This window comes from Hemibagrus wyckioides, linkage group LG06 (genome assembly GCF_019097595.1).
Source record: "Hemibagrus wyckioides isolate EC202008001 linkage group LG06, SWU_Hwy_1.0, whole genome shotgun sequence".
Classification (NCBI taxonomy): domain Eukaryota; kingdom Metazoa; phylum Chordata; class Actinopteri; order Siluriformes; family Bagridae; genus Hemibagrus; species Hemibagrus wyckioides.
The window spans coordinates 17,097,477-17,109,701 of NC_080715.1; the positions used below are offsets into that span (position 1 = coordinate 17,097,477).

Consider the following 12,225-nt stretch of genomic DNA (forward strand, 5'->3'; position numbering starts at 1 on the left):
TGATTACATAATATTTTCCTCAGAATTGAGTGATTCCATATTTTTTTCCTCTGTTTGATCTGTAAAAACAGTTGCAACTGACTACAGTTTTCTTTCTTTTTTATTTTTGTAAGTGTTTCATAAAGCCAGAAGGTTGGAATGTTAAATGAAAATAGTTTTGTGGCATGTCGGTGATTGTTTTGTTTTTTTCAACACACTTAAACAATTGAATGAACATCTTCCAAGAGTGGTGATTCCATACTTTTTGCCAGGGGTTGTAAAGTAATAGTTAAGGGTTGGGTACACTCATGCAGCCAAGTTGAATCTCGGGAGGTAACATGAGCACCATAAAAAGCACATGCTAACCTTCCCCCCTCCCTTAGTCCAAGTTTCAATCACACAGGAAACAATTTATTAAACAAGCAGTTTATTAAACATCCAGTAACAAACAGCCCATCAGATTAAAGAACATTTTTATTTTTCTATGTAAATTGTACACTTCGAGTTCTGTACAACAATGCTAACATGACTAAAAGAAGAAAAACAGATTTCCGTCGTTTTTAGAACACTGTACTATCAAAGTAAATCTTGGAGGCAATAGCCCTAGAAACATCAAAGCAAGCACTATGATATACCAGTGTTACAGCCTGTTGTAGGTGAAACATTGAAGCATCATTCCACACAGAATGTAGTTTATTGTGAATTAAAGAGAAGAGGAATAGCAAAGAGAGTAAGACTCCGAGCCTGCGTTGTTTAAAAGAGTCATTCCTTAGTCATCAGTAGTCACTGGTCATGCTGTTCCGTAGCTCCATTTCTAACTGTGACGCTTTCTCCCAAGCTAGCCATTTTTATCATAACGGAAAGCGATATGTAGTTACAAAAAAATGTAAACCTACTTATTTGCTTCTTGTTTAGAGTTTTCCAAAGAATCATTTGACCCATTCAGGAATTGTCAGTCGAAGACACAACTCTCAACACTTAAGCCTGTGAGATCTTTGGTGGAACCTTTGAGAATGTTCAGCATGTGCAAATGTCAATCTGAAGTGTTATACTGACCAATGTTGATTTTTTTTTTTTTTTTTTTGTAATTTGATATTTTATAATATTTTAAGGGTTTGAGTGTTTTTCCTTCTCACTTAGCTGCTATGAAGATTTAAAAAGCAGCTATTTAGGACAAAATTCTGCAGTCTCGTCAGTTCTGGGCAGTGATTCTGCACAATCAGACTTTACATAACATATACAAATAATAATAATAATAATAAAAAAAAAGTACAAGCAAATACAACACAAAACATTTGAAAACATTCACTTAAATGAAATCGACGTGGTAAAAACAGAATAAATACATTTAAGGCGTCAAGTCTGATCAATTCAGCCAAATGAAATAATCACTTTCAGATTTTATATGTCGATATTTAGCAGGAATCATTCTGAAAATACGAAGATGCATACCACTTCCTGTCCAAAGGCATAATAAAAGGCATCAAAGATATTCACCCTAGTTATGAAAGGTTTACCAATCACCTAATGTTGATCTACATATCTTAAAACTGATTGTGTGGTGGTATTTTTTTAACCATAAGTAACGGTCATGCTGAAAATTCTAACATTTTAAATACTATATACTCCCAGTATTCTCATACTGAATTTGTAAAAATATCTGTCGCCTATATCTACATACAATCCTTTTTCTAGAAAACAATGCTAAATACCTCTTCAATTACAGCAGTGCTTAACTGCATTCTATATTACTGTACATTCAAACATTAACCTAGGTTTCATCGCTCGTTTCAGATTCGATAGCATTCAGGATTGTAAACCCACAGTGATCTCAGTTTAACTGACTTCATTAATAATTTGGTGCACTGTTTAGTCCAGAAATATACCAGGAATGCCTCTACTTTATTTCACCCACAAGATGTCAGCTTTTATCCAAGGAGAGCATAGTCATTTTCTAGGAATTAGTATCGCATTTTAATATTATGGTGTTTTTGTGATGTGATTGGCCAAAATGGTGACTTCTTATTAAACAGGCATGAGAGGTCTGTATAGATTAAAAAACATTTTGATATAGTAATCTTAAACTAATCAACACACAACCCTCTCTTCCAGTGTGCATTTCTCTGAGAAAGCACTCTCTCTCATATGGTGTGTCCCATAGTGGTAGTGACCAGGCCTTTAATATTAGTGACAGGTCTGACATCATGCAGCTGCTTGCGTCTGTCAATAAAGGCCGCCAATCTAGCCGTATCCAGCGGAGTTTTGGAATAATCTCCGCTATGAGCGCTCACCCACGGGTGCTGCAGACATGCCGTCGAGTTTGGTCTTTTCCTGGTGTCCTGGTTTAGAGTTGAGACAATGAAATCCCTCGCCGCTTGACTCACTCCACAGAAATACTCATCCGGGAAGCAGAAGTCCAGTTTGCAGATGTTAACACAGGTCTCTTCAAGACTCTCATCCAAAAACGGCGAGACTCCACTCAGCATGACGTAGGCCAGCACGCCGACGCTCCACACGTCTGTTGAGAAAGAGACTGGTGTGCCCTGGATCAGCTCCGGAGCAGCAAACTCAGGGTTTCCCAGCAGGAGATGCACATACCTGTGCCCTGAAATCTGCACAGCATCACCAAAGTCGATCAGCTTCACACACGGTACCGGCATGCGGAGGTTGACCATTAGGTTTTCAGGCTGTAAAAGAGAACATTAAGTTTATTAATGAATTAACAAAAGAGAGTAGAGAATTAACAGATATTCATTAAAAAGGACACTTAGGCTCTTATGCAGTTATTTAAATGCAGATTACATGGCCAGTAAATGCAGTTAAAATCATTTTAATAATTTATCATTCTTGGCGAAAGAATAAGGTAGCTGTTGTAATTTTAGAAAAAAAACAGACAAAAAAAATGTAAGAGACAAAATGTCTGTGTCTGAAACTAGTGTGTCGCTCCCAAAAATTCAACAGTATAGAAATGTACCTTATATGTAGAGACTGGAAATGGAACCCCGCAAAAAGTTTATAATCCAAATGGTAAGTGCGGGGAACAAGGATTGTGCGTTCTGCAGAATTGACCAAATGAATAATTTTTCACTGTGCTGCTGCGGCTGGTCAAGCAAATATTTCTGCTTTATTTCTGTTTGATGCTATTGTAAAGCTTATTTATTCTGATATAACTATATTTAAGATTTTTTTTCTGATACAAACCTATAAACTCTATTAAACTATAATATTTTAATGCCATGCTTGCTGATATTGTGGTCTATAACTGCTCCCCAAACTGACCGCTGCCCTGTATCTCGCTCTTAATCTGCCTTAATTTGGCAAAACTAGTCGACGATAAAAAGTTGTGCAGTGTGAACTCGGCATAAGAGTGATAAACTCTCGACCCCCAATATCATCTGCGTGACGCAAATTACATTAATGACCCACCTTTGTGTGTTTCAGTAATTTATTTGTGTTATTTGCATTCATTTTTTTTAACGCGATAAGGATTTTGTATTAATCGCATGCGTTAACACGTTAACATTGACAGCCCTAGTCCTCCCAATCAGCATGGAACAACTTGCAGGAACACTTCAGACTTACTGTGCTTCCTTTGGTGTTTGAATTTATGGAAATCTTAAAGTATCGCCATGTTGGAAGCAAGCTGTTTCTATGATTTGTTTATTACTATGCATGTATATATCTAATTTATATGTTGTATTTTTTTGTCTTTTTAATTTTGTTTTGTCTTTTGTTGCCTCTTGGCCAGGACATTCTTGTAAAAGAGATTTAATCTTAAAGAGTTTTATTCTAGTTAAAGAAAGGTTATTTACTTTAACTAATCTCTCTTTGTCTCATGGTTATCGTCAACGTGCCCTCTTATTTAATATTTGATGAGCAAAACCTATTTTTATTGGACAGACCTTTCTGCTGGAAGAGAAAACCCAAATGAGTCATAAAGACTCTGGCTGCTCTGGTTTACTTTAGCCAGAGAGCCTGGGAAGACAACTGTTGGCAGCACTACTGTGCAGGAAAGATTTAATGGGTGATTGTCAGATAAAATAATAAAATGGGCTCAAACTTCCCTTCTGTGCAGATTATTCTTTGTGAATGGAGCTTAGTGAGAACAGTGGTCATCATATGTATCCTATTAGCCCTGTTAGCCCTATCTGTTTGCATGCAACACCACTGTATTATGTGAATCACTTGGAGCACTGTTGCATCTACATGATCCTTGTCCCTAAAATCAAATTTATCATTCCAGAAAAATAGTGTAGGATTCAAAACAACTTGATTCTTGGTGTCATTTTAATGTCACGTTGCCTTTTATTTTGTTCACCTTCAGGTCCAAATGAGCCACTTTGCAGGTGTGTAGATGCTTTAAGGCTTCCACTGTGTCTTTAATGAAGAATGCAACTTTCTCCTCCATCAGCTCATCATGGGCCACCAAGTAATCCAGCAAGCGTCCACCCTCCACCCTGGACAAGAACACCACAAACAAAAACATGTTAAAATATAGAAATGAATATATAGGAAGAAAATCTGCACTTTAATTTAAAAAAAAAACCTGAAAGTAACACTTCAGAAATATAAACCGAAATATATTAAAACAAATATTATTCACCTGTTTTCTATACAAGTCAAGTTAAAAGTACTAGTACTAAAAAAAACAAGGAAATTAAATGTATGCTGATATTATAATGATAGCTTCAGTCACTATAAAGCCTCATCATATTGTGTGTGTGCTCCAATATCACAATTTGTTCTGCAATAAATTCATGATCCCCTAATATGAAACAATGTCCATGTGTGACAAAAACATCCAGATTCATAGGAACAGAAAGACGACTCCTGTTTGTCTTGTGAACACAAAGATAAATGCAAATATTATTACATATTACCAAAATCACCCTGAAAATCTTATTCTGTTTGAATAGGGAGTAAGTTAGACTTACAGCTCTAAGACCAGTATGTAAGCTGTGGGTGATTCATAAGTGTCGGTCAGAGCCACCAGCTGAGGATGCTGTACATGTTTGAGGAGATCTGCCTCATGAGCCACTTGATCTTTCTTCTGCATTTTCTTGTTGACAAACTTCACTGCTACCTCCTTCTTCGTGGCCTTGTGCAGACATTTCCTTACCACTGAGAAGCGACCCCTGCGAAGCAGACAGGACAAGAGTGAACGAGTGAAAATGCATGTTTTTGAATAAGTGAAAGTGCATTGTCTTTGAATAAAAGATGGATTTATCAAGCGCATAATCATCATCGTCGTCATGAAAAACAACAACTTTTACCTTCCAATTTCACAGATTTCTGTAAACGCTGATTCAAAGTTTTCTTTCCACTGGATTCCAGTTCCATCATATGTTGAAGCTTAAGATAAAATATCATTATTGGAAAGTTGAAAGCCAAATGAAATAAGTTTGCTTTGGGAATACAGTCTGTCTGAGAAATGTGTGTGCTGCACTAACCACAGCTGGGTAGAGTGACCATGTTTGATGGCTCACTGGGGGGACTGATGCCCCAGGGGTTGCTAGCTCTGACTCTGAACTGGTAATGTCCACCTGGTATCAGATCCTCGATCTTCACACATACATCAGCTGTAGAGCGTACTGACTGCTGCCACACCAGGGAGTCTGCAGATTAACACGAATAAGCATTTGCACACATACACAGCCCCAAAAATATTTACCATCAATTTTTCTTTTTTAATCCTAGCGTTTGTCCAGCACAATGGCAGGGTCTGCCGTTTGTAGCGGATCATTTGATCCGCATGATTTGGCGCAGGTTTTACACCAGATGCCCTTCCTATCGCAACCCTCCCATTTTTATCTGGGCTTGGGACCGGCACTGAGAGTTAACTTTTCAGTGGCTGGGTTGGCGCCCTGCCTGGTAATCGAACCCGGGCCGCGGCAACGAGCGCACAGGATCCTGCCACTGAACCACCAGGAGGCCATTTACCATCAATTTATACTAAATCAACCATACATCCTTACTTATAATTCAAGCCAATGGCACAACAGTTTTGTTAGAACAGGAGGTAAAGCATCTGCATTGCTACATTTAATTGTGTGTATATATCTGTCTATCTATCTATCTATCTATCTATCTATCTATCTATATATATATATATATATATATATATATATATATATATATATATATATATATATATATATATATATATATATATATATATACACACACACATATATATACACACACACACATATACACACACATTTCCCTCATGTGATCAATAAAATCTATCTATCTGTCTATAGCAGTGGGATATAGAACTGTATTAGGTGTTTAATAATGAAGTATTTTAGCATCAGAGATGTGCTGTTTATCTTGTGGGTCTTGTATTTCAAGAGTCTCTTGAGTACAGAAATACAGTTTTGGATGCGCCTCAACTTCCACTTAGAGTCTCCAACAGCCCTACATTTGCATTTTAGCAAGGTGGATGTAATAACCGTCTATTACCACTAGTCTGCGCTCGTAACTCGCGTTAACTAGCAATCATGCATCAAGTACACTGTAAAATGAAACCACTTTTGAAATATAATTTTACAACGTGTACTTTCTTCTCAAAACAACATAAACTAATTTCTTACCACATTGGTCTCATCTTTCTTCCCACATTGGTATATCACTGTAGCTAATCTATAGTTTTGAAGCATCATTAAATTTTTGATATTCATCTTATGATATATTTTTATATTTATCTGCAGCTAAATGGTGTTAGCAACAGCTACTAAATGTTGTCTGTGTAGCTTGTTGTGGTGTTAACAGAGTTAATATATTTGCTTTAATCATGAAAAAAAACCACCTTAATAATTATTTAGCCTTTAATTTGTCTTTGAATTATTTAGCCACATATCTTGTTTAAATATTCTTATAAAGATGAATACTGAGAGTAATCTGAGTAAGTTATATCTTTTATATCTAGCAAGTCTCCCAACCCTGCAGATGGCACTCCTACTAAAAGCAACTAATTATATGAATTACAGGGTAACATGACCAAATATTTAGCTAAATATATCAGTCATTAATGATTCACAAATATCTGGAAATTGCATAATCATATCTAGCCAATCATTTTCAAATGATTTCTTAATGTTTATATATTTTTTAAAAATTGTCATTTTTTTTTTTTTACTAATAATCTCAACTCATACAGGTGAATCACTGAATTCAGAATTTATTTAACATCAGTTTGATAATATAATATGCATTTATTATTATTAATAATAATATCATTAAAATATTTTACACAATGTAAAAAAAACTAATAATATTAATAATTCTTCTGAGCTGTGTGTCTGACCATATGCACACCAAGTGAGAATCATACAGAAGTGCAGACTTACCCTCCTGTCTATACTCCACAGTGTAACTGGTTATGGCACAGTTTCCCAAGCTAGCAGGTGGAAGCCAGTGCACCACCACCGCTGTACTGCTGGCTTCCTGGGCTACAGGTCGAGCCGGGGCTGCTGGGACGCCTTCACATAAGCACAGATAGAAAAAACATCAATTAGACAATTATTTATTCTCCTGCTGCCTTCATCCTTTATTAACAAGCACAAAAAATAAAACATGTGAATGACTCAAAAATATGAGCTCGAGAAAATAGAAGGATCCTTTATTATCCTGCGTAACGTCCTTAAATGAAAATAAAAGGCACATCAGTCATCTCCCTTTTCCACATTACCTTGTACTTTAATTGAGGCAGAGGACGAAGCTGTGCCGTGGTCATTAATGGCAGTGCAGGTGTAGATGCCTGTGTCCTGTGGCATCAGATTACAGATCTTTAACAGAATGTCACCTGTTTCCCTGGAGGAAAAAACAACACACAATAGATTCAAAACTAAAAAAAGAACTAAAAAAATTAGAAGCATCAACCTTTTCTAGTCTAAAAATCAACACAACATAAGACATAACGCTGAATGCAAAATGTACACAATTCTTATACGTAAGCCTCTATAGAAATAGAAATTGACACTAGAATAAGTGAAAAAAAATTATTTAAAGAATCCAAAGGGCTCTTTATTGGACCAGAGGTATGGTACATGGTCCCATAAGTCCAGTAGCTAAGGGTTAATGTATATTTTTATATTTGGAAATACCATGATGCATCATGGTGTAGCAGAAATAAATCCAAATCAAAAGAGCTTGTTCTAAAATTAAAAGGTTTTCCTGTTTTGTTTTTCTTCTGTGTTGCTGGACTTATTACACAATTTGTAATACAATAACTAGGGTGTACAAGTTAGAGTTATATGGATTTTAGCCCTCATTTACTCAGCTGTATTTACCGGATATTGATGGTGAAGCGGTTGTTGTTCACTACTGGACTCTGGTCTGGACCCTTTAGAGTGATAGTGGGTTTGGGGCGACCACAGACTTTACAACACAACACAACAGTTTCTCCCAGAGCACACGTCACATCTGCCAGAGGGATCAGGAACTCAGGAGCAACTTCACAGCATACACAGAAGAGGAAGGATTAAATGAATGAGTTCACGCATTCTCAAAGCTGACTCAAGTATGCACTGGATAGCTTTCAAAAACACAACTTGCTTCCAGAAGCATAAAGAAACACACGTCATACTTTTTTCTATGGCATGCCTGTGTCTCGCTGTGAGCAAAAGCTACTAATTACAACGTTACATATACAGTCACAGTTCAAGCACACCTTACCTTCCTGAATGAAACTGGGATTCATTAACTGTGAAGTAGAAAAATGAATGTCAGGATGCTGTAATAATTCACCCATGAAAATCTCCACAAAGTGAGAGTGAACAATCACACCATAAATCTGATCAAGATGAGAGAAATAGTAGGAGCAAAGATCATCTGGAAACAGGGATACCAAAATCTGTTCATTTGGAGTTTACATGTAAATAACACCAAAACATTTGTGTGTGCAGTCCCCTTGTTGGTCCCTTTACATGGCAACCGTGACATTGTCTACTATATCAAGTAAAACATGTTTCTTGTTATAACTGAAGCATGTCACTCTTTTGCATGATGCTCAGACACACAAGTAAATTTACAACATTTTAAAGCTGGCATCTGATTGATTAGGATTGGGCTTACTGATTAGGCTTACTGTTAAAGACAGTATTAGATAGATTGCTTCCCAAATGTAAACATGAATCTTCGCATTACGATGTGTCTTTTTATTTGTTTGTTTAAATATATTTACATTTTCTTAAAGTACATTATGGGAAGAAACCCCTAATTTCTCTGTTTTATTTTATTTTTTAATCCTCAGAGAGATCGGCTAGGTTTTCCCAAAAGCACCACACTGTTAACTCACAATACCTCAAGTACTTTGATAGCAAATAATACCAATCGAGTTTTTAATTCTCATACTTATTTTTATAGAATTATCCACATAATTTTAACACAGTAAATTTTCTCCTAATAAAAACACACACTAAATCTAGGGCAGCATGCATTAGTGCACGGTGATGGCTCTACCTCCATGCTAGTTTTGGGGTCTAGTTCATCCTCACATTCTGATTCCTCGGAGCTGTGAGACTCCTGTCGTTCAGGTCGGAGAAAGAAAAAGCAATGTTAGAAAGCTCAGCATTGTTTATTACTTGATTTACTGCCTATAGTTTACTGAAATTGCTGAAGGACCTCCCTTTCTCTGGCAATTATTCATTTTTTAATGAATAAATGTGAGTTTGTTGTCCGTTGTATCGAAAAAGCAAATCACAATAGTTAAAATATTATTAAGATATTATCAGCAATTGAAAAGGAAATACATGTGCTACATAAACACGGAATAACTTCATTTAAAGTGACTAATTCTTGGTAGAGACTCTAACCATTTACGTGCAAGTGACTGCCATGCATTTATGCATTCACTTTTGTACGGTGCTCAGGATAAGAGCACCTGCCAAATGCCAGAAATGTAAATGTAATGCATGAACCATTCAGAATTCAGGCAGTGCTGCACCTGCAGCGAAGCGGCACAAACACACCCTCTTACTCACTTTTACAGTGACCTTGCTGCTGAGAATGTCCTTAGGTTTACGTAGTCCATTCTCAAGCTTTGGGTCACCTTTTCCCACACCACTGTCCTTCTCAGCACGCTTGCGGGCACGGAGCGTGTTCCATGAAAGAGACTTCCTGTTATGTTGAAACATGACCCAGTCAAAGCTTAAGCTTATTTAGAATGAGAAGATAGGGGAAAGGTAAAATAGGAAAGCTAAAACAACAAACAGAAGGAAAAATGACTGGAATATATAACTGTATTCATTTTTCCTTTTGTGTATATATATATATATATATAAAAAAAATAGTATAATATATATAGTATATATACACACACATTTTATGTAGTAACTTCCTTCCAAGTTACTAAATCAATACTAAAACTTGGTAAACTTGGCTGTCATTTTCTTACACCATGGTGGATAGACAGTTTGTGAAGAAGCAGCATATTCCTCATTAGCCCATGCAAATACAATTCAATCTGGCCAAGATGCTCACCAGACAAAAGTGAGGCCGGATGCTGCATCACACACAAACATTAACGGTCAAGGACTAGTGTGGTTAGTACAAACACAAAATTAAGTAAACTACACACTACAGGATTAAATAATAAGAAACTAAAATGAATAAATTCAAAATAAAAGTACATAAATCCTATTTTGACCTAGTATATGGGAACCTGCAGGGTCTTAATTTATGTAATATTTAAAAGGGATTACTTTTGCACTTTAAGAGCAGTGTGTAATGTATACAGTCTTGTCAGCAGTATGAGGCGAATACTTTGTTGATTCACTATAAAAAGCAAAATCAACCCATTCCATCTTAGTTCATGCTCATGTCAAAATTTTATTTTACATATTTAAAATAATACAGTTAAAACTATTCTTGAACTACAATGCTGAACATTGTGACTATCATCGTATTGCACCAACCTGACTTTTTTTTTTTTTTTTAATATGGTTTCTCTTAAATAGTGCAAAAGACTTTTTTTTTTTACAGGAATGTACTGAAAAGAGTAAACAACAAAAAGTATTTACAGTAAACAACCAACATATTTGATTAAGGACAAAAACAAATAAAATTGAACTTAACATTTGAAAAAAAAAAAAAAATAAGATTAAAACAACATAATCTGTACAAAATTGCCATAGACAATAACAGAAATTTTCTCCATCAGGAGAAATTATTCAAAGTCCATCAGATGGCCTATTTTTTTAAATCTTTTAAACATATAAAACAGACACACCAAAAAAAAAGAAAGAAAAAAAAAACAAAAACATGGTGTTAGAAACAGAAATAAGAGTCCAGACGTGTCAGTCTCCACATTGATGTAAGATTCCTTGAACCTCTTCAGTCTAAACCAAAGAAAGTGTGTAGTTCATTCAGTAAATCGCTTTTTACATGATCACGCAAAAACAAACAAACAAACAAACAAAAAAAAAAAAATCAAGAAGAAACTTAAACATCTCTCCATGGCAAAAAGGTCCAACACATCCAGGTTAGTTCCAACAAAAAGGGAGGGGTTTTGAAACACAGGGAGTGGAGTCTTGGTTTAATCATCCAATCAGAGTTCCAGTTAGTGTTGATTGCCACTTACTTGATGCTGGAATGAGCAGCAGTGTCTATGACGGTTTTAGGGGGAGGGCCGAGGACATGGCCGGGCACCCAGCCCTCAGCAGCGGGGGATTGGCTGTTGGCAGACCGGTACACCAGGAACATGTTCTGCTGATTGGTGGCCAGCACCTGTACCATCTCACCGTGTGTGACGCAGATCTCATTCTCCTTCAGCGCGCTATAGTCCTGAGTCACCATCATGGAGGAGGACATGCCATTACAGCCAAGTCCATCATGCTGGTGTGAGGATGAGTCAGAAAATAGAAGGGGGGTGGACAGCCAAAGAGAGCAGAGAGAGTGGAAAAAGAGCAGAGAGAGAGAGAGAGAAGACAGTGACAACAGCAGAGACAAAAGAGGAAAGGGCAGATAGAGAAAGAGAGCACAGGGAGCCAGAGAGATGGAGCACAGAGAGACCAGAGAAATGAGAAAGATGCAGAGCATGGTGAAGAATGGAGAGAGGAGAGACAGGGAGGGGGAGAGAGAGAGAGAGAGATACAAAATGCATCATGTAATAACTCAATATATACTTGTATTATGGCAGACCACAACATTCTCTATCACTCTCTATATCTCTCTCTCTGAATTCATTATATGACATCATATAATACAAATAACTAATAAAATTCAACTAGGCTAAACAGGAGC

At 36.5% G+C, this 12,225-nt stretch overlaps 1 protein-coding gene across 2 annotated transcripts in view; it reads right to left on the minus strand.

Moving 5' to 3' along the window:
* Positions 1–435: 435 nt before the first annotated feature.
* kalrna (kalirin RhoGEF kinase a) overlaps positions 436–12,225 on the minus strand; it is a 158,943-nt gene continuing 147,153 nt past the window's right edge. Inside the window, exons 49-60 of one of the 2 annotated variants that reach the window (XM_058391885.1) lie at positions 11,564–11,817; positions 9,966–10,101; positions 9,445–9,507; positions 8,659–8,686; positions 8,274–8,436; positions 7,673–7,794; positions 7,332–7,463; positions 5,430–5,594; positions 5,253–5,331; positions 4,914–5,114; positions 4,298–4,436; positions 436–2,666 (exon numbers count right to left, since the gene is read on the minus strand). In XM_058391885.1, coding sequence (XP_058247868.1) covers positions 2,121–2,666; positions 4,298–4,436; positions 4,914–5,114; positions 5,253–5,331; positions 5,430–5,594; positions 7,332–7,463; positions 7,673–7,794; positions 8,274–8,436; positions 8,659–8,686; positions 9,445–9,507; positions 9,966–10,101; positions 11,564–11,817 — 2,028 coding nt within the window. In that variant the 3' untranslated portion in view covers positions 436–2,120. Of the gene's footprint in view, positions 2,667–4,297; positions 4,437–4,913; positions 5,115–5,252; positions 5,332–5,429; positions 5,595–7,331; positions 7,464–7,672; positions 7,795–8,273; positions 8,437–8,658; positions 8,687–9,444; positions 9,508–9,965; positions 10,102–10,792; positions 11,818–12,225 lie in introns of those variants that run through there. The other variant, XM_058391884.1, reaches the window with a different exon arrangement.